At 46.7% G+C, this 22726-nt stretch overlaps 1 protein-coding gene across 1 annotated transcript in view; it reads right to left on the bottom strand.

The window, feature by feature from the left end:
* MUSK (muscle associated receptor tyrosine kinase) overlaps positions 1-22726 on the bottom strand; it is a 55124-nt gene that overhangs the window by 4626 nt on the left and 27772 nt on the right. Inside the window, exons 7-15 of the mRNA XM_050913413.1 lie at positions 19389-19548; positions 17860-17866; positions 14773-15039; positions 9994-10169; positions 9550-9573; positions 6320-6408; positions 5819-5978; positions 4368-4557; positions 3833-4024 (exon numbers count right to left, since the gene is read on the bottom strand). Of these exons, the coding sequence (XP_050769370.1) occupies positions 3833-4024; positions 4368-4557; positions 5819-5978; positions 6320-6408; positions 9550-9573; positions 9994-10169; positions 14773-15039; positions 17860-17866; positions 19389-19548 (1265 nt within the window). The remainder of the gene's footprint in view (positions 1-3832; positions 4025-4367; positions 4558-5818; positions 5979-6319; positions 6409-9549; positions 9574-9993; positions 10170-14772; positions 15040-17859; positions 17867-19388; positions 19549-22726) is intronic.

Here is a 22726-nt window from a genome sequence, read left to right as displayed (position 1 = left end):
GCAGGCACAGCTCCATCTTGCATGCTTCAGAGAGAGAAACTCACCCCAGGCTGAAGCCTGAAGTACACCCATTCATCTACTCTTCACTGAAATCCTGTAATGTAAACTAATCTAAATGTAACTTAAGTGAGATTAAGCTGCACAAAGCCCTTTAACGGGCCTTCAGGCAACAGCAAGCAATTTCACCCTTGGTAACTCATGTGCTACTTAAGCCTAGTTCTTAGCAGACCTGGAAGAATCACACTGATCTGGAACAGAGACAGACTCTGTTTGCAGTCTTGACAGAGAACTGTTGAAGTTGACCCTTTTGGTGCCCAAAAGACAGTCTTTGCACAAAGGGATAGGGACACATCTGCAGGGGAGCAATGGGAAGCTGCTGCTTCTGAAATTAACCAGGAGAATTCAGGCGGCAAGCCAGAATGTGGAGTGTTTTCTAGAAAATAGGTAAATTTCTTCTAGAACTGGGAAGCATCAACAGAAATTACCTTGGGTTTCCTCTCTCGTGATTATGTAGATGTTTAGGAGAAATGTCCACTGTTTGTGCACCAGATGGACAGCAGCTGTCCTCACCTTCTTCACCATCAATGGATTTGTGCAACACTGGCAGCATTTGGCTTTTAGGTACCTGCCGTTCAAAGAACTAACCAGCGGTGCAGTTAGGGATTTTGCCCTGAGCCTACCTACAGAGAGTGCCTGACTTTAAGTTTCCAGTCAGGTTTTCTTTCCAGAGCAGTAATTGTGAAAAAACTGAGGAGCAGCTTGAACCTGTATTTGAGATTGTGTCCTGTGCCCCATCTTCCTCAGCATCACAGCTGGGTAGCTTCTGTTAGATCATTAAATGACGCAATTAACATCTACTGAGGCTGGTGGACACCTACCTTTACCCTATCCTTTGGAGAAATTTGTATGTGGGCGGGAGAGTGCTCTGAATTGGCAGGAGCTTGTTTTGTTGTGGGTTTTTTAATTAACATCCACACTGTTTTTCAGCTACATTTGAGACAGCAGGTCAAAGAAACACCCTTTGTACTTGGAAAGAACATGAGGAGACTTCTGTCAGAGAAACTCCGACCTTAGGGACAGCCTTGTCTCTTGCAGAGACTACGAGCTGTGCCTGTGCAGTGGGGGTCTACTGGCCTGCTAGCAAAGACCTCATATCCAGGCTTTTAGGCAATCCTGGGCTTCAGGCTTAGCCTGGACCATGCAGCTCCAGCTCTGGGAGAAAACTTGCATGCTGGTCTGCGTTGAACCGCATAGGGCTAGTGCTCTGGTGGCCTGTGGGGCCAGCGTGGTCCTCCCAGGGGCAGAGGATCCTGAGTTGGCCATTACAACCCCATCAGGACAGACCTGAGCCACATCCTGAATCTTGTTTTAAGGACATCTGTTAGGGTAACTGGTTACTTCCTCATCTTTTCTAGTGCAAAGCCGCCCCAGTGAAGACGGCAGCCTTTCAGGAGAAGCTAGTAAATGATAGCCAGACGCTTCCTGTCCTAACATGTTGCTTGACCCAGGAGTGAGTAAATACTGAATCAGGACTCACAGCAAGCCAACTGGCAAAGGCATCGCTGGCACCGCGCACAGAGCTGTGTTTACAGGAGAGGGAGAAACATGAGACCAGGAGAAGTAAGAGGGTTGCTAAACTTAGCTCAAGATGTCCATTTAACACACGTAGGCAAGTACATTTTATCCATCTGAGATGGGAAGGCAATGATTTGAGTTGTGATAGCTTCAGTAACCTGGAGGGATGCACAGCTGGCACTACTGGATCAGCAGTCTGCACTGATCTGCCAGTGGTGCACAGAAATTACAGTGGCTTAAATGTTCCCTGAAAATATAAGGCCTTGGAGGGACTTTTGATAGAGATATTAATAAAAATCAGGAAGACCCACAGAAGCAATATTTCTGTGGCTCCTTCCCTGAGCAACACAGAGCAGGCATTTCTCAGGGTTTGGTACTCTCCACTTTGCAAATGCTGGCTAAGAAGATGTGTTGCTTTTTTTCTCCCCTTCTCTTTTTCTCCCAGTTTCCACTGACAATAGCAAAAACATTTAATTAAAAGAAATTGGAGCACTGGGGTGGATGAAATCCACATAAAAGGTCTCTACACCACTTCAGCACTTGCTTAATCCAGCCAGTTAGTGACATTTGAATGCCCTTTGAGAGGTCCTGCTCAGTGTGGGTGAGAGTCATTTCCAGCTCAGAAAGGTACGTGCAGCACTGAAATTATATTGAAGCTCCCAGTGCAGGGCCGAAGCAGCACTCGGCAGGAAGACTGCCTGCCCTGCTTGCACACCCGCAACGTGGTGAAGACCCTCGCCACATGAGCAGGAAGGCGACGCTCTGCAGGGCATCCCGAGCGCTGTGCTGAGGCTGGGATGAGGGCTGCCCTGTGCCCCTGCACCGGCTGGCGTGCAGTGCCCCAAGCACAGCTGTGGCACAGTTCCTACAGCTTTGTTCTCATTTCAAGCTCAGATGTGTTCGGCATTGCCATCCAGGCTAACAATCAATCACAGGCTAAGCATCTGTGATTTTCCCACTGCGTGCCCTTTGAACTTTGTTATTTTTAGCTCTGTCTGTATTAAAGAAAAGTATGCCTGCATTTCTTCCATTAGAAAAAATGCATCCCTTCATTAGAAAAAAAATCCATCACAGCTATTGAAACTCTTTCCCCGCTCTAACACATTTAACCTGCGCGTAACTAATTTCCTAGCAGATACATCAACAGCATAACTATAAACACTAAAAGTATCTGCAATTATGACTGCTTTTTGCAAGGAGAGTCCTTTGTCTTTGAAGTCAATGGGAACAGTTCCACCAGGCAGGTCTTGGCCTGTGGTGTGACTCTGATACTCCCCTGGTTTTTTTGAGGTCATCATACACTACTCCAGATACAGCTACAAAGTCAGCCACATCCCAGACTTGTTAACTGTAAAGGACAAAGAAAACCATCCTGAGTAAACAAGGAACTGGACAGTCTGTCCACTTTCTTTCAGGAATTTGGGGATGGGATTTTCCGAGGAGACCAGTATTGGCCAAAGACTGTCCTGCAGAAATTATGGACTCTGTCAAGGCTAACAACACATCCTCCATCCACCTCAGTCTAGGCAGGACTGGGTTCATCTCTGGGTTTTTCAATAAAACATTTTTCACATTTGAAGAAGTGCATGATCTCACCTCCCATGAGATTTAACAGAACTGGGATCTCATCTAATACCTTAAATTTAAAACAGGCAACAATGGCTGCAAATTCCAAGAATATAAAATAAGTAACTAAAGGAGACACACAAAAAAAAAACCTGTTGGCCTAAGTGGGCTGGGTTTTTAGGGGATTTTTAGTTTGGTTTGGTTTTGCCACTGAATCAAATGGAAACTGGGTCAGGACCTAACTGTAGCATGACACATTGCCCTCTGTGGTAATTACTGGCCAGTGTTGGCATTATAATGGAAGACACCACACACTGACAATTTGTAAATACTGGGAAATGCAAGAATTTCACAATAGGTTACATGTCACAGGCAATACTCTTGGCAAAAACAGTGATGATAAATTTAGCAAAGCTTTTACACCAGACTTTGGTATGTGAGTAAGACATTACATCTACTAGAGAGAAGAACAGGAGAGTCATTTGTGACAAAAGTTTAACAAATATCAACAGAAAGCAGTGGACAACAGAAACAATTATTCAAGCCTGAGTGTACCATTTGGTACACATGCATTTGATCTTGGTTTGAGTGAATGAATGAATGATTTCCAGTGCCCAGATAAGCGGTTGCCCAACTGCCAATTTTTCCCAGGTACCTCCAGATAAAGAGGACTTACACACAGGCCACTTACCTTGCTTGGAAGACTCTCCCAAATGCTCCTTCCCCAATATCTCTCACGTATTCAATATTGTTCCTGGGATACTCCAGGCTGAGCAATTTTGGACTGAGGAGAAGGGGCATCCGCTGGTACATTGGGTTGGGGTGCAGCCGGTCCAGGAGGAGTTCAGAGGGCAGAGTGGTGAGGGTCGGTGTCTCTGACTCTCTGAAATGATGGAGCAGTTTTTGGTCAGTGTGTGCAGAGCCCTCAACCAGGAGATAACTATTTGCATCTCCTCAGGGTCTGGTTTATTCCAGAATGGAAAAGGGAGGTGCAGCAGGGCTGTTGAAAGAGCCTTGCAGCAAGGTGTCATGCCATGTCCCCAAAACAGACATCAGGCCACTTTCTACTCTGGCACAGGGACTCGCCAGAGCTTGCACTGGGCTGCCACAGGCAAAGGGAGGGCTGCTCCCCCACTACCAGGTGTTCGCAGGACTATGCTCTCAGAAACAGGCAAGCCCTCTTTCAAAGAGGTATTTGTTGCCTTGAATTAAGTCCCAAGCTTTACCTTTTTTGGTTTGTCCACTGCTTTCGCCGACGGCAGCAAACTAGGGTGACAATACCGAGGATCACAACCAGGGCAAAGCTAGAGATGATTGAGATGATAACAGTCATGGAGTACGTAGGGGAAAATGGAGGAGGAGGGGGGAGATTTGGAGTCTCTCCATTTGGTTTTCTGGTTCCTAGTGATAATGATGCTGTAAAGCAAATAAAATCAGAAGGTTATGCCTTTGCTAGTTTATAGGGCTTTCTCTAAGAGGTATTTACAGAGTCAGCCTGATGTCCTGAGAATTACTGACATTACAGATACAATCGTATGACTGCATGAGAGGACCATACTAGGGAAGCCTGGTTTGCAGGAAGCAAAACCCGTTTCTGCTTGCCAAATGTAAAAACCCAGGATCTGGTAAAGACCAAGACACAGTTCCCATTGAGCTGAGAACACAATTTTGGTAAGGAATGTTTGCAAGAGTTACAGATGGGAGATCACATCTGATGGTCTCAACAGTATTCAAATATAGTAATGTCTGCAGTGGGAAGGATCAATGGTCTACAATGTGGACCACAATGTATCATGTGTCCTAAAAGGAATCTGCAGGGAGGAGAGTAAGACCAAGAAAGTACACAGTGATACTTTCCTGAAATATCCCCTTGCCTCCAACAATTTGCATCTCAGTGTCTTTATGGGGCAAATATGGTAAACTCTTGTAAAATACAGTTGGCTGTATTGTTAGGAAAAAAAAATGTAATATTCAGGAAGCCACCTGCTGACTACTTTCTGAGACATTCTAGAAAATGCTAATTTGTACATGCAATGATTGAGAACAGAAAGAAATTTAAACCTTTCTTTCTAAGGCCAGCTAAACTGATACTGGCTTGTGTTCCCTCAAGTCCACAGCATCCCTATTCTCTGTGCAAGTAGAATTGTCTTATTTCCAAACACTGAGATCCAGAAACTGTGCATCTTGGATGAAATATGTTTCAAAAATTGTTCTGTTCTTTGAACAAGAAATAACAGAAAGACTTAGTTTCAACATCACAGAGTGAAGATATTTCCATCTTTTTCAGATTTGTTTTTAGTTAGAATTGTTTTTTATTATTGAAAAAAATTGCCAGAAGCAGAACAACTTTGGAAAATAGCCTGAAACCCTACCTTCTTCTCAAAACACAGTGTGGAAAATCCATTTTTCATAATACCACAGGAAATTTGATTTCATCCTTTGGCCTTAATATAATCTGGGGCAAGGTGCTTGATTTGCCTATCTTAATTTTCCCATCTTTAAGGTGCACATTACACCTTCTGGTTAAAGATGCTGAGTGAATCTATGAGAAGAACCAGGACTGGCCGAATCCAGAAGACAGAACAGATTGGTGTGGCCGTGAGTGCTCAGTATGCGAACAACTTGCATGGCCCCAAAACAAACACAGTGGCAGAAATCATAAATTTCAGATGCCTACCATCTCCACAGGGAGACACGCTGCAGTATTCCCAGGTCACGGATGGGTCTTTTGTGTAGCACCAGGGACGTTCGTTCTCACCTCCTGGATTGCGGCAGTAATTCTCGGCATCAGACAGCTCAGGGAAAACCTGAGGAGTCCTCCTGTGCAAGTGGGGAGCCTTGGGGGAAGAAACAAATTGGATTAGTGTTTCAATATAATTTTTCCTGCTGGTATTAGCAAAACAAAACCAAACAAAACAAAGGAGCAAAGAAAGACAGAGGTAAAACAGCCTTTCAGTAGCCTGCCAGAATGACAGAGAATGCATCTTGCCATGGGAAGGGGAACTTGCAGATTGAAATAGGAAGAGGGTGTGAAACACCAGTGAACTCAAGAATTAAGGCACCCTGTCCCCTGCTCAGCCCTTCCACTGCTACTGGGCTGCCCGGCACTGGGAAACTCTTTGGAAAAGCAGACCTCGAGCATGGCTCTCCGTTCGGTGGGTCTCACACTGATGCGCACCTGGTCGCTCCACTTCTGGCAGGGAATGCCGGAGGCCGTGACGTTGGCCCAGCCCTGGTAAAACTGGCCATTGCCGCTGTAGCAAGTCCCTGGGGAAAAAAAAACCATGGCGTCAAGGCATTTCAGACCATGTTCTGCAGCAGGGACTCACAAGAGTAAACTTCATGTTGTTACACGAGAGCATGTGGCAATTAGCAACAGATCTGAAGCACGTAAAAAGACCAGACCACTGCAGGCAGAGAACTGCTTAGCCTCCTGTTCACACTTAAATGGATTTTAAGCTCAATACATAAGATCAAATCTGGTAAAACTCCAAAGAGGGAACTGGAGATCTTTCAGATTGAGAAAACGGGCCGTGAGCCTGCAATGGTTGCGCTGCATCTACCCAGTTCACAGCGCTTCCACGCAGAAAGCGCAGAGCAGAACCACAGTGAAGCCACCCATGCCAAACCAAGGCAGAAAGCAAATTGCAGCACTGGTTGCATGATTCCCAGCCTGCACTCTTACAGGGGCACTAACAGGAAGACACCTATGTTCCTGGGTAGGTAGCGGAGGGCTGGGATTCATAAAGTCCCATGGTGGTATCCCTCCTCCCTGCCTCTGTACAGTGCTTGTCCTCTTAGACTGAATGTTTGGAAACAGCCTATGGTTTCCAGCATGCGTGGAAACCACACACTGAAGGCAACTACAGATCTGAAGGAATAGTACCAGTATAAAATAATGTTCTTTATAATGAAGAATGTGTAGTTCACTTTCCATACACAAGGCTTACTCTGGCTGCAGAAAAATTAGGCAGAAAATCTTGAGAGGATTTTACTGCAGGAATATGTTCCCAAAACATAAATGTAGACACCACCTGTCCTCATAGGAGACTTTAATGCATGCTGGCATAATCTAGGAAGCAGGAAGACAACAGAGGAGATGCAGTCTTACACACTTTAACACGTGCTAGCTAATCTTACATAAACTCTGCTGACCAGGGGCTAACATTCTGGTTGATGGCATGCAGTAGGGTCCACTGCATTATAAACCTTGTTAGATAAATTAACAAGCCAGCGAGCACTGTTGTCATAATTTTATTTTCTATTGTGTTCTTAAACTTGCAGCCCAGAAAAACAGGAGGAAACCTGATCTGTTCTAAAATAAAGATTTTTTTAAGCAAATCTTTTTCAGCTTCATGAAAGCTTTGTATAAGTTTTGCTCCAAGTTTGAGACAAAGGCTATATGTTTTAATTTATCCTTGCAGATTGTCCTGTTTGTCCTGTAGGAGGAACACAATAAATGCATCATGATGACTATCTGCTCTTTTCTTCTTGCATCACCCACTGCACTCAGGATGGCAGTTATGGGTCTTTTATAGACCCTTAGCTTTCTGAACTTTCACCAGGCACCAGGCACTACACATGGGTAGGTAGAAACACCACCAGGACGTTTGCTCCAGGTGAGTGAGCTCAAACACAGGATCAAATTCCTGTAGCCCAAGACATGCAAACACTTCAGTATAGGAATGGCTGTGGACTTCATGAGCACACTTAACCCATCACAAATGCAAAGTAAAATGCTCTAACTTGGACTTCTTTGACTGATATGTAAGCTACCATGTTATGCCTCACATCTGCAACAAGCTAGCAGCCCCACATGACCAGCACCTGTAGGTCTGCAGAGGTGTAAAATCTTGTTAAGCTGCCCTAGAACATAGTTGTGTGTCTGAACCCAGCATTTTAAATGTCTTGCATTCAAAGGTAAGGAAAGTAATGCCTGAAACCTGCCTCATAACTGAGCCAGTAGCTAACATGAAAAAAACTTTTGCACAGATCTGAAATAAACATCAGTGTGACACCTTAGAGGAGCAAAGGGGAGAACTTTAGGGGCAACAGCAACAGTACGGAAGCACCCCTGAGTCCTTGGTGGCCCGGGAAATGCACATGCTTTCATACATGGTCTTGCTATAATGAGGACAGAGGGAATAATAAAGGCGGTCCAACTTCGCTTTAATGAATAACTTTGATAAGCAAGATAGAAAATGGTTCGGTTCATGCTCCCCAAACCTTTGTGCACATAACAGTGGCTCTAAAGTAAAAAAGAGGGGGCAATATCACTAAAATGTTACTGTTATGTCTCCCTGATTCATGACCAAATAGTGCACATCTGTGCAATGCCACCCTGGGAAAATACTGTGAAAGCTGATCAAAAAGGTCACACATTTACACAGGAGACGGAGGCCATGTCCTGAACTTGCAAACATCCAAGGGGAGGCTGAAACCATCCCATGAATGCACCACTCATTTGCTGGCATCCCTCCCTCCTGCTCATTTCCCCAGGGAGGGGATGGCTGCAGCTGCAGGCTGTAAGCATTGGGCAGTGATGCTGGAGTCCCCACAGGGTGCCAAAGCACTTGTCTCCCAGGTGTGCAGCACCAGGCACCTGGGACTTGCGTGGCCGGGTGGAGCTGAGGCCTTCCCATGAAAGCAAATTCCCCAAAATTCTCGATTTCCCTTTTTTTTACTTTCCCTCTCCATGCAGAAGGTGCCTGCCATTGTCATATCTGCAGACCTTGCCTGCTCAGAAGCATGGCAGGAGGGAGGTTCTTCCTTTTTCCAATGGGACAAGTCCAGTGGCTGAGCTTTAAACTGCAGTTGCATGTCAGTTGGAAGAGCTGGATGTGCATGTTTCAGCTGTGACCAGCAGCAGGGTGGGAGGCTAACAGAAGTCACAGCAGCACCACAGGGGATGGCTGGGTCTTGCTGTTGGCCATGGGGTGTCATGCAAGAAACAGCCAGACTTCAGAGATGACTGGAGGAGAGTGCTGGGGCCTTTTGGGTAATAAGGTCTTGCAAGGCCAGCCTGGTGTAGGTAACCATGTCAGTAACAGCCTATAAGGCTGGATGACCTCGGTACCAGTATCAGAAATACCAAATATGGGTAAAGCAAAACTAGAAGCAATGGGTAGAAAGAAGGGGAAACAGCTGGAGGGGAGCATACCACCTAAAAGCACCGTGCCTCTCTAAACACCTTCAACAGTTACCAGCCCATGTTCTCCCCAAGCTCGGAAGAGCTGGAAATGTGTTTCCCCATGCCTTGGATGTGCAAGCTCAGGCATTCCCTGGTAATAACCTGAATCCAGCCAGCCAGGACCAGAGCAAAACACAAAAATACTGTGCAAGCTGCATCTTCAACAAAGAATATCATGCCCACTTCTAGAAACATAGAGCCTGGAGCAGTCTACTTACTGGTTATATTCTCCTTCTTAAAATCTGTAAAAAGACAAGACAAGACGTAAGGAGGGGTTGTCCAGGATGTGATGTAACTGGGTGCTTGCTTAGGAGCATACTATGGGAAAAAGTTCCCTCCCAGCAGTGCTTAAGCCATTTGTTTCTTTGCAATGGCACCTGAATGGCAATTTTGCCATCATTAAGACTGATTTTGGCAATGAGATTGTTATGACCTTCTCAATAAAGAGCCAGGCTTTATTTACTTGAGGGATTTTTCCTGCAGCCCAGTCGGATGAGACAGGCAAACAGCCGATGTGGTTGTCAGAGTTCCATGCACAGGCGCTGACAGGACGGTACCCACCGTCAGCCTTTACTTTAGTTGTAAATTATGGATCACATCCTTCCCCCCTCCCTCACCAAGAACATAGCTCTCCAGACAACGGGCAGCATGTGCCACCTTACTGAAGAAAGGGATGCGGGTGCAGGCACTGGGGTCCTGGTGCAGGCTGGGCAGTCTGTTGCATTCAGGAAGAGTGAGCAGTATCAGCCCTGGCTTGTAAATCCCCTTCTGAGAGTTCTCCTCCATTGAGAGCCATTCCTTAAAGCAGTAGAGATCCTTTACAGCAAGGCAATTCTCTCTACATTATTTTGCAAAAAACAGTGAAATACAGCAGTCAATGGCTTGATAACAATGGCTGCACTTAGCAGTGGTGTGTAGGGGTTATGCAGGCTGACAGAAATCCATTAATGTGGCTACACTTCTTTAAGCCAGTCTGTCTGGCTCACAAACCATGAAGGAAACTCTGTATAAAATGTAACAGCTTCCTTTAGGAAACCCACAAAGCTACATTTTTAATGAAGCAAGGTTATGCTCAAAACACAACACACGTCACAGTCTGTGAGGAGTTCATTCCCATCTTTTCCTACACATTTATTGTCATCTTCTACTAATAAACATCATGTCTAGGAGTTATCTTAGCGTTTTTCAGTACATTTTAAAAATCTCACCTGTCTTCTGTAAATTGTACATTAAAGTGTCATCTATTAAAGGAGGTGAGCTGCAATTCTTAATCTTCTTAAACTAAATATTTGCCTGTATTTTTAATCTATCTCACAGAATCACGCATCCAATTTTCTTTTCTCCACAGACAACTTTCAGTCCCTTTCTGATCTGTCAGCTGTCTGCAGAAAACCTTTACAGTGCCTGGTAAAACAAGAGACCTAACTGCCTCCTACCTAATGTATTACCTCCATAACAATTGGAAACAGTCACTGACAAGAAGTGCTTTGGATGTCTAAATGTTCCTTAGATCAAAAACTGTTTGTGAAGAAGGCCAAGGCAGAAATATCTCCTCCAGCAAAAAAGAAACTGTACCATACTGGGAAGTTTGAGGATTTGTTGCATTAGTCAATTTATCAGTGATTTGCTTATTTATGCATTCATTCTTGAGCACCTGAGTTGCAAAACCAGCTTTGAAGTCATGTGCAGAGATTACTTTTGCTGAGCTCAGCTGGAGTCCTTTGCGGATCCACATCGTTCCTGACCATCACACAGTGATGCAGAAAGGTACTGCTGGGGTCCGTGGTGAAGGTTTCAGCCAAATTCATCACCTGGTGGGCTGATGCAGTCTCTTCACTTACACAACAGTTTTGGCAAGAGCAGATGATCATGAGTTTCGGTGATGACTACCAACACTGCAAACCCTCTAAAGCACCTGAAGGATGGAAGCCATTGGGAATTCTGCCAGGGCAGCAGCTTTTCTGCAACAGCAATGGATGCCCTTCAAGTCTGCAGGCTGAAGCCATCGAAGCCCAGCTGCCCCGTGCTTGGTTTTAGCCAGTGCTGGTTTATCCCTTCCTTACTTCCATGAAAACCAGAATGCAGCCAGATGGCGTAATTTATCTTTTTTATGTTAAACAACATGTGAAACAGGAATGACCTTCTGAAGTAAAGAAATGTTTAGCTAGAGAAATGAGACAATCTTGCATTTGAAGCACTGGCCGACACTTGGGAGATCTGGATTGCGTTAGCTGCCTTCACTACTGAAGCCTGCACATCCTTAAACAAGCCCCTTATTCAGTGTGCAACTGCAAAATGCGAAAGACCATTCCTCTGCAATCCTGTCTACTCCAGCATTAAAGGCAGGTTATCTTCATCCACGAACCCACCCCGGGAGCATGGTGAGGCACCCAGTGCGAGGGATGGTCAGTCTCCTCAAGCTAGGTTCATACCATTGTTATAACACTTAATCCTGAGCAGCGAGAGCTTGATGAGATCATATGCAAAGATTACTTCAGATTATTATTAGAAATTTTATGTCATGTAAATGACAGATGGACAAAGAACAGTAGCAGCAGAAGAGGACAAGTGGGCCAGTAGCATTTTAGGCACCACAAAGGACTGTTTAAGAGGAGGTGGGGACACATAGACCCGACCAAAGTGAGACGTTTCCCAACACGAGACTGTTCCCTGCACCTTGGCCACTTCATATCAGCAGCGGTTGAAACAGAAACTGAGGGTTTTTCTTTTGCTATCACAGAAGCAGCCAGTGGTAAAAGGCAGATGTAGTCAAGAATTATGAGATGAGACATCACTTTCCCTTAAAACCAGGAAAACTCTAATCTTAATCAAATCGTATCTTAATTTACATGAAGTGAAATTTTTCCCATGCTGTTTTCTTCTGTTTCACTTCATCTTGTTTTTCCCCCTGATTATTTTTACAAAAGCTTTACTCAGTCTGTCAGTTGGTATTCTTGCTAGCTAGCTTCCAAACCAAAACGAACATAAAAAATTACATGGGGAGAGAAAAAATGGTGCAGAGAATAAATAACAAGACAAAAACACAGGGAAATATGTCAAGGGAAATATGTCCCTCAGAAACTGGGAGAAACCTCTGGCCTCTGAGATAGTTAAATCCCTACTCATGAAGTATTTCAGCTGAAAACTGGTGTAGTCTAGCCAGTTTCTGCAGAGAGGTACAGAGTTGTCAGTAGAAAGCAGCTAAGATAATTGGAAAGTAATCAAGACCATGTGAAATGTGTCCAAGAGCCCCTAGAGGTCTCAACTGTTCAGAAGTAGGTATTAGATGTCTGAGTTATCAAAAGGAGTGTTGGGTTAGGGCTTTGGAAGAACTGTTGTCCAGCTGATGTGCTCTGGGAAGAGGAAGCAGGAAGGATGCCATTCCAGGGCTCTTGTCATGAAGAAAGCTGCATTTAAATCTGCATTAAAATCACAGGGAAAAATCATTAAAGGGAAAAAAAAACATAACATTGACTCGTGGATTTGAAGAAAGATGATGCCAGGCAAGTCCTTTAAGATTTAGACATATTTGCAAATGCTGTGCCTGTTAGCTTGAGATCAAGTGCAGATTTATGCTGATTTATATCACTCTGACTTCAGAAGTGCCCCAGAAGTGCAGGTCTTCAGTCAAATTACCACGAGTTCTGGTCCTGCAGGGCCACTTGTGAGCAGGGGTAAATGAAGCAAGACCCAGATCTCACTGAAATGCCTCATGGAGCACTGTGCAAAATCCTTAGCTGACAAATGTGCTGTGTATGTATGGCTCAGTTATAAATACTGTCACACATCTTGAAAAAAGGCAGAGAGATCATGTACTAAAGGGCACAATGACAAAGAGCAGAACAACAAGGAGGCAGGGAGGAGCCTGCCAGCAAAAAGCAAATTTCAGTACTTGGCTGCATGATTATTTGTGGATACTTGCACATACACTTCTTTCGTAGGATATATGCCACTACTGTGCTGGCAGAGGAATACCGAACAGCATAGGCACCAAATAGAGAACACAATATATTGTCAAGCTTCGTACTGGGATTCTCCTTTGTGCCTTTGTTTTAGAGATATTAAAGGAGGACCAATCAGAAAGGTCCAGATTACAAAGACAACATGCTGCTGATTGTCCTAAAAAGCCCCAACATAACTGGAAAAATAATTGCCAGTAGACTACATCTGGCCCAAGTCCAGCTGGCAGCGTGCTTGCCATGTCTGCAGAGAAGACTTGTATTTTAGTTGAGACACTAGAGTTGGGGCTGCTTTCCTGATAAAGACAAATCTGAATAATCTGTTTTAAGATGTGGTTCAAGGAGGACAAGAGCAAAGCACTGCACTTAGCAGGGATGTCAGCTGCCCAAACGTGAAATGGGTAATGACCACACAACAGTCCTCCAGGGGCTGAAAATGGATATGAATCAGTTGTGGCCAACAGTTGTGTTAGGAAAAAAGAAAGCTTCACCCTGAGACTTCTGTGTGGGGCTGTCCCCTGCAAGGCACACCAAGCAATCATCGTTCTGTTATAGTTAACACTAACAGAACCTGGGCTGGAGGCCATATATATTTAGCGCTTAAGGAAAGATGAGGAGCAGAAGCTTCAGAGGCCGGAAAAGCAAGAGCTATGAGCAAAGCTTGCAAAAACCTGCTTTATTCTAGTCTGAGAATTTGGAGAAGACGTAAAATCTCACTGCAAAGAGGAAGGGAAGAAACTCGTCTCCGTGGCCATGATGGGAGGACAAGGAGCAATGAGGGAAGGTCTGCTTAGGAGGTTGCACAGGGAGGGAGCAGTGTCTCTGTCACTGGGACGTGTTGCACAAACACCTGTCAACAGTGGATTAGCTGTAGTGGAGATGCTTTGGACTCCTCGGGGTCCCTGCCAGCCCTGTTTCAATGCACATTTCTCTGCATATGGGAGGATACAAGAGCCAGATGGGAGGTTTGGTTTAGCAGGTACAATGGCAGTGTCTCTGGTGTCATCTTTTTTTGTTTCATCTTCGTCATGGTGGGAAGTGCTGAATGATTGGTGTATTGCCTTGGCCAGATTTGTGGCACGCACTGTGACCATATTTAGTCAAAATTCCAAACAAGCAATTACTTGTGATAGTAATAATGAGTACATACTGACCTAGTTAGATTTAACTGATAGCAATATGTTAATTATTTAAATCAATTATGTCATTCAAATGGATATTTCTTTTCATCACTGTCCGCTAAAAGCCTGATATAACACAGATGTCTGGGCCTGAAAGTCAGTCTGTACCCTAGCAGTGAGCACAGAGAGAGCTGGATCAGGTCGTCTGAGCATACAGAGGAGAGAGCAAAGGGAAAACCCATGCAAACCTAGAGGGCCCATTTTCACTACTGCAGGTCTGGACAGACCCTCACCACTCGCCTTGCTGCCAACACATCCCCACGAAATGAAAGTGAAAGATGAGCATTTTTTTTTCATTTACCTGCACACTGGTTTTGGAGCTGGCCCAGCTCCCGAGGGATTGCACTCCTGGAAGATGTAGTTACACAGCAGAGACTCAGCGGCTGGTTGGCAGAATGAACTCACCATTTTCAGTTCAGTCCAGGCAGTGTGCACAAGCAGCTCTTGGGTCTCCTCTGGGTCAGCATAGGAGGAGTTGAAGAAAACAAGAGCACTCTTCGCCAAGATAGCACTACACACCTCACCTCTGTACGTGCTGCAGTAGCCTGCATCACCCTTGTACAGCTTGCTGTCAAGGACAAGAGCATACACACACAGTAAGCTCACAGCCCTAAACACCTGCAGGAGCAGGATGCCTAGGCTCTGTTTCTGAGTAAAGTGGCATCTGTAAGGCTAAGAGAGGGTGGAGGAGAGGGCAGATGGTTATAACCATTAAAACCATCTAATACCGTCCAAAAATGAAACTTCTGCAAGGAACCCCAGTGTGAGCACAGGGCCCTCCTGGCGAGCTCCAGGGCTGAGGCTCTGGCCGAGGGTTGCTAGCATTATAAGTGGGCAAAAAGACTGAGAAATCATGTACAACCATGACCTAGCATGGCCTCTCACCCTGCCCCCAGGCCCTAATGGGAAAACATTTTGTTTTCCTGCTTCCCTGCAGTAGAGCTCAGCCATGCTGCTTGCTGCACACCTGTGATAACTCAGGACTTTTTGCTCTGCTGACTAGCAACATTTTAATTTTGGATGGACTCAATGAGCAGGAGCCAGGTGAGTCCCAGCCAACACGTGCCAGGAAATTCTTCGCAAGATCAGACCAGCCAAGCTCCTGCCTACCCCTCCTCAGTTTCTGCACCCCTCCTGACCCTGTCTCTCTTCCACACACATTTAGGTGGGAGACACAGGGAGGAGGAAGGCACAAGCCTCTGCAGTTTTCCTTCTGGTGCTTCCCTGCAAGGTCCATGCTCTCCTCTCTTCACCGTATCTCCCACTTTGCAAACTGCTGCCACAAAGCATGGGGCCAGAGCTACACCGGAGCAATAAAAGCACAGCGGGCTGGCTCCTTCGCAGGCCGTTTATTTATCTTTCCCGCATTTTTCGCATCTAGCAGGAGACAGCTGTCATCCCTCCCTCCCTTCTTCCCCACGGCCATCAAAAGGGCAAGGGCACGCACAGGTCAGCTGTGCTCCCAGCAGCTCCCACGGTCGCCCCACAGCAGCAAGGTCTGCGGGTGAGGATATGCCCTCCGCTCAGGCAGCCCATGGGATGCAGTGCCCTCGGTGGGGGGGGAAACCTGGGAAAACAGCCTCCCCTGTGTGCGGGGGACAGCCAAATCGGGCAGGGAGGAGGGCTGGGTGCAGCTGTCCCCACTGCTCATTCGGTCAGTGTAACTGGGGTCAGGGAGTTCAATTCACAACACGTCAACCATTTGGAGTAGCCAGCAGAGCTATTTGTATCTTTGCCTTTTATTTCTTTCCCCTGTCCAAATAATCGCCCATTGTCAACCCTGGGAGTTCTTGCTGTTTTTCTTCGGAACGCTGGAGGTACGTGGACAAGGGATTATACAGGATGCCCAAATTTCTGCTTTTCAGATGCCACTCTCTGCAGATGACATTCTCTGACCCTGGTTTAGTTGCACTACTTTGGGCTCCATGTCAATTTTTTTTTAATTATTATTTTTTCCTGTATGTCACATATTGGCTAAAAAATACAGGAAGGCACTGATTCCTTCAGGTAGTACCAAAACAGCAGTGATGTTGTAACACCCTGCATCACCCCAGGCTCCACAGATACCCCTTCATGTGACACAGGCACCCCTCAGCATCCTGCGCCAGTCCCACAGCCCGTGACATCTCCCTGACACAGAGCAGGTTTCCCCACAGCACTGCGCTGCCCCAGCACCCTGCTAGAGCCATCCCATGGCAGGGGTCACATTATTTGCATTTTCCTGATGATGCCCGTTGTGCTTAAACTGAAAGGTGCGTCCTTCCTGTGCCCCAAAAGGCAAAAGAAGGCACAGGCATGCATGGGGCAGCTGTGCTGCTGACTTCAGTGGGCTGCAGAAGCAGCCTGACAAGAGCCACCAGCGCTAATATTGTGTTTCTTCGCTTTTTTAAAACCTGCAGGGAGGCATGGACCAGGCTGCCATGGACAAGCAGCAACAACATGTTTCTCACAACGCCTTGTCACAGAAAGGGAATTTCGTGCAGCAAATGTTGAGAACAACTGCAGGACAGAAGGGCTGAGCATTTGATCACTGTTCCCACATCTGTCACACCTATGTGGGTGTAGGTGTAAGGCATAAGTCTGCCATCGTCATCGGGTGGTCACTAAATCACTTACAAACTTCCTGAATGTATCTTGCAAGCCCTCGTGAAGGAAGCAAGGGCCTTCGCAGGGAGCCTGTGTCAGCAGAGTGGCAAAGCCATTCGCTCAAACTTTCTCAGGCTCTGCTCTTTTCTCCGAGGGCCAGTAGCTCCCAGCCCTTCTCCCAGGCTAACCCTCTCATTTTGCTTACAGACTGATCTGCCAGTGCAACATGTAGAAATATGCTAGGACTCTAAAAAGAGAAAGCCAGCCAAATTGTTCAGTACTCCAAAAAATACTGAGCAAAAGTGCATGTCTGATCACATACAAATGGCTTTACCCATCCATAACTCTGTTTGGAACAAATATCTAAACTTCTCTTGCCCTAATATGGTGATCACTGAACCAAAATACACTTATTGGCTGTGTACAGACAGGAGTATAACTTGCAGTTAAGCTTTTGCCTATAAATTTATGAGGTCAGTGAAGCTGCAGATGTGTAACTGTGAACAGAATTTACTCCGGAATATTCTGCCCACTACCCTATTTTAAACACCCTTACTGATGTGTGATCCACTGCTTGCTTGATACAGAAGCATCCTTATCTACCTGGGCCCAGTCTCCAATTATGCCTGTATAATGCTCCCGCTCAGTGAGCTCCTGCTCAGGTGGCCATCATCTGCATGCTTGGCATCCAGAAACCCGCTCACTTCATTTAAGCCAAATTAACCAAATCCCCTTGGTTCATCATACTTTTCCTCCCTGGTCCAGAGAAAACCTCCAGGCAGCCACAGAAAGTCATTCTTACCTCCACTCTGCAAAGAGGCACCAGATCCAGGAATTGTGATGAGCCAGGAGAAAGAAGAAATGGAAAAGACATCAGTGACAGTTCATTGCCCCCTCTGAGATGTGGGAGTTAAGACTTCCATGCTAGGAAATCTGTCTGAGACCTGTAAGCTGTCTGAAAAAGATGCAGCTTTATTTTGCACCTTCTTGTGGGGAGGAAGAGTTGGGCAACAATGGACACCATACAGGGAGAGGGAATGAGGAGGAGGAAGTGGATTGTTGACTGTAGTTCTTGCTGAGGTGGACTGTTGCACCCTAAACCCACACCTTTACCCTTATCCTTTGGGTCCTACATAACTGGCAGATAGCATCCTCTGTTTAAGACACTCATGTACCCATTACTGCAGGCAGCAGCTGTAACAGGTGGGAGAAACCAGGGCTGGAGGAGCAGCGCAGGCACACGGCCATGCCCGCCGACTTGCAGGGCTGCGGGGAGCTGGGCTGCGCCAGCACAGGGAGGAGGCACTGAGCATCAGCCAAGGCCCAGGACATCTCTACCCTGGGACCCTTGGGAGCTGGGATGAGGCCAAGGCAGCTCCTGCTCAGGTCTTGGGGGCTGCTCCCCTCTTGCTGAGCACACGCAGCCTGGAGGACAGCAGTGCAGCTTCTCCCACTAGCCTAAAGCACCTGCCCTCCCTACTGCATTTGCAGCTCTGCTTCGTGGGGCAGAGCCTTGCCTGGGCTAAAAGCAGAAGTGGGGATATGAAATACGGTACCAAGTGCCGTACCTCTCACGGGGCAGAGCTTGCTGCTAGGTCTCAATGCCCAGTGTAAGAAAGGGCATGGTTATTTTCTCAACAGAGCAGAAGCTGAGGCATAGAGAGAGGGGTAGGTGCATGCCTGGTTAACAGCAGGACCGGCGCTACCACCCCGTGTCTGGAGTCCTGGGTGATTCTTCTTTCCTCTAACTAAAGCCCCCGGCCTGTCCCAAGAGGGAAGGCACAAGCTGCCACCTTTCTCTTGGTGTGACAAATGCTGTCAGCTAGCTCAGACCATCGGTATTTCTCCTCTTTGGATCATCCTTTCCCCATTTGGGAGATGTCCCTGGGAGCAGAGGTTACCGCTGGCACAGCAGGGTGCTGCTCTGACAGCAACCTCCCCGCTTTCTGGATGTAACCCCCTGAGAAGCCAAACTGCTCACAAAAGCTATTTTCACCTTGCTGTTAGGTGATACCAACGCTGGTTCATGGCCATGACTTCCTCTGCATGGATGAACTTACCAAGTGTGCTTCTGGGACACAAAGTACAAGACAGCATCAAACATTCAGGAAATGACAGCTGTGCCAGTCTCCGAAGTGTAAGAATATATGAGGAAATAGCCTGGCGAGGGATGCACTTGTACTCAAATTTAGCCCCCTGCACACTATCAGCTCTCCAAGGCTTTCCCTCCTCCTCCAGAGTACTTCACACCCGTTTCCTCTCCCCCAGCAGGGAAGGTAGGACTGCGATTGGAAGGTTAAAAAATTAATGACTCCTTCTTTCCCAGCATACCTGAAATGCTGATGGTTGCTGCAGCTTTTGCAGCTCCAAAAGTTTTGCTGTGTTTGTTCGTGGCGAGGCAAGTGAACAGGCCAGGTCGGGTAACATACACCTGCAGTCTGGAGTCAACCACTCTGTCCTTGACACTTTCCGCTACAGACCCTGCAGAAACCTAAGAGAGTGAAAAGCCCAGTGCAGTGATATTTCCAACAAAGGCAAACAAACAATCCAGGGAAAAATCTAAGAGACCCAGCCCGAAGCATTTAAATTGGCAGAGAAAGATGTAGCATGCAGATAGAAGTGGCAAAGAGCTAAAGCTGCTGGCGTTATTTTGGTATATTTCATAGCAGCTGACTTCACAGACAAAAGCAAATGTTAAAGACCTCTCCTATTTCACACGTCAGCAATACTTTTGCAATTAATTTTCAGTTCCAGAGGGCTGTAGACTCAGTTTTGCTCATGTAATTGAGCTGGCTAATTACTCCAGGACCTCTTCTAGTAGATTGTTTGCCTATTCATGCCTTAGCAACGAAGGGCATGAGGTGGTTTTGTGGACCCTGGCTATACAGAGGGAGAAAAGAAAATACTTTGGAAATTATTGGTTCTGGATTAATATAACCACTGCCACACTTCCAAAGCAGTTGTGAGCAACACAAGCGCTCTGGCTCCAACACTTAGGCAGATATCTGATAGATTTTCTTATCTCACACCTGGAACTATGGGAGGGGCTGCAGATGTGCTGATTTTGGCCAGCTCTTTTTCCAGGTCAGAAATTCCCAGGTAAATGAGCTTGGAGCCCGCTGATTTTGGCCAGCAGCTTTACTGCTCATATGGCATTCGTTAAAGCAGAAGGACATGGTACATCTAGACTCTACCTTGCAAAGGCAGTAGGAAGGAGCAGCATTGCCTGCTCTACCCTTCATACTGATATGAAGCATCAAGTGTAATTCAAGCGAGATGTGGTTGTCCGTGGATCCCACCGGTGCGACCTGGCCCTAAGGACAGTGAGAGTTCTCCCTGGATCCATCCCAGCAAAGCACTATGCATCTATCTCAGAGGTTAGAGAGGTCAATCTGACCTCCCTGGAGGTTAGTAGAAACACTATTTCAGTGGGATCTGTGTCTGTTCCTAAAGGTATTAACAGCAATAACTGAAAAAGCAAGAAGGGATGCGTCAGTGTTGTATCATGTCTTTAGTAAAGATCAGTTTCTCTCTGAAAGGAAAAAAATTTGGTTTGCCTCACTCAAGCTCCACATGGAGTTTTGGCGAGGGAATGTGCATGGGAAGAAATCACTAAATAACCAGACCAACACAGTTATTGTAAGTATTGCATGAGGGATGGGTGGTATGCCAGTTACTGTGCAAATGCAGGGACCAGGGATATTTTTTGGCCTTATGCTTTGAAGTCAGTTCAGGTGGATGGGAGCTCAGGGGATATTTTTTCAAAACTTTGTCTTTTGTTACAGTGCTGGTCAGATTTATTTTAGAATTTTTTTCTCCCCAGAAACCACTCAGCACTAAGACACTCCTGGGACCTTCCTGGTGGAAAGGAGGAATTTCTTTACAGGCTGCCCGTGCCTCCCAGCATCCACCCGGGAAACGTGGCTGCTCGCCCTGAGCTGCTTGTGCTGATCCGGTCCTCTCTCCCTCCTTACCCCTCAGGCCTCAGGCATACCGTCATGTTAGCTCCCCTCCCAGCAGTGCTGAACTTTGCCTGGTGAGCACGGAGAGCCAGGATTGCTTCTCCCACCTTGAGCCACGGGAGGAAAATGGCGCGCAGGTAGCTGCAAGCAGTACAAGCAGTACGCGTGGTCACATGCACCGTGGAAAATCGCAGGTGAAAGTGTCAGGTAGTTGTGCCTAAGACTTCCATGCTGGCCAGCTGTTGTTTTCTCTACTGGGAACCTCAAGCCATTCCCTTGTGTGAATTGATTCCCTTCCCTTTTCAAACATGTTCCCTGAGATTTTGTTTCCAGCAGGTCTTTTTTTAGCCTTTAAAACGCCACCTCAGCCACCACCAAAGCAGAGACCTCTTACACCTGGCTCACTTATTCTTTGCAGTGTGAAAAACTACAGTTTAAGGTCCATGATGCCCCACCGTGCATAGCAGGAGGAAAAGGAATTGTGTTTCTGTTTAGGTAGGCAAGGCAGCTGCTGCACAGAGGAGTTTCCATCCTCTCCTTCAAAGGCAGCTCAATAACCTCAGCAGATTCCCACTCTTTAAACCTCAGGACAATTACAGGTCAGCGTTCAGAGACCATAATGCGCAGGCACGTTGCATCTTCAAATGACTCACCATTGCTCGCTTGTGAGCCAGCCCTCAAACACACACTCTCCAGTCCACCCACTTCCTGGCCTGACTTTCCCAGAGATGGGCTTTTGTTAAGGTCTCCTTGCCATATGTAAAATGAGGCAGTATGGAGCACCACCCTCGTGGGACTGGGCTTTGCTTTGCAGACAGGAATGGGGCATAGCAGATCTGACCAGCCAGGCAGTGGCTCCGGGCAGGGGCTGAGCATCGTCTCACACACAGCTCTCTGTGGGACTAAAGCACTGGTGGGAGCTTGGCAGAGCAGAGGTCTGCGCTCCAGAAATACTCTGTCCTCACCAGGGACCCCAGGCCCCCCCAGAAGGTTACTTCCCCAATGGGGAAGAAGTCTTGAATGAACACCCGCAGTTGTCTCAAAATAGTTATCACCAGAAACTACCAAGGACCCACGGGGCTCTGCAGAGGCTGATCTGATCCCTTCGCTCTTCTCCCTAGTACCCTTGAGGGAATATAGGAAATTAGCCCTAATCAGGCTGGAAAACACAATAAGGTTTAGAGGAGATAAGGAAGGCAAGGCAGCCTGCAGAGTAGCCCAGGCTCCTTAATAATGTATTTTAATACATGGAAACAAGGGATACAGACCAGGATGGGGATAGCCTCCTGAAGTAAGGAACTTGAGCAAGAGGATTTATTGGTCCTGTTGGACAAGCAAGTCCATAGGAGTGGCCATGGCCAGCTGGTGGCCAGAAGGACTTGGGGTTGACAGGGGGTCAGTGAGAAAGAGTGGAGGCAAATTGCCAGCCTGCACGCTGCGGCTGCTCCACTTGCCTCCACAGCATCACGCCCTTGGGCTCAGATCCTTAAAAAAGCTGTTGAAAGACCACAGAGAGTGTAAAACATGTCCACCATAACCATATGAAGGCTGGAGGAAACCCATGGCAGGCTCAGGCTGTAGAGCTGCTGTGACTGTGGTGCACCGCTCACTCCCGGGGAGGCAATATCGGGTGCCAAGTGGCTCTTCAGTTCAGCTGAAGGGAAGGCATTGCAATAGCCTACTCACGGACATGAAAGCCAGACGAAT

Source organism: Gymnogyps californianus, chromosome Z, assembly GCF_018139145.2.
Source record: "Gymnogyps californianus isolate 813 chromosome Z, ASM1813914v2, whole genome shotgun sequence".
Lineage (NCBI taxonomy): Eukaryota > Metazoa > Chordata > Aves > Accipitriformes > Cathartidae > Gymnogyps > Gymnogyps californianus.
This window is presented reverse-complemented; position numbering and strand designations above follow the sequence as displayed.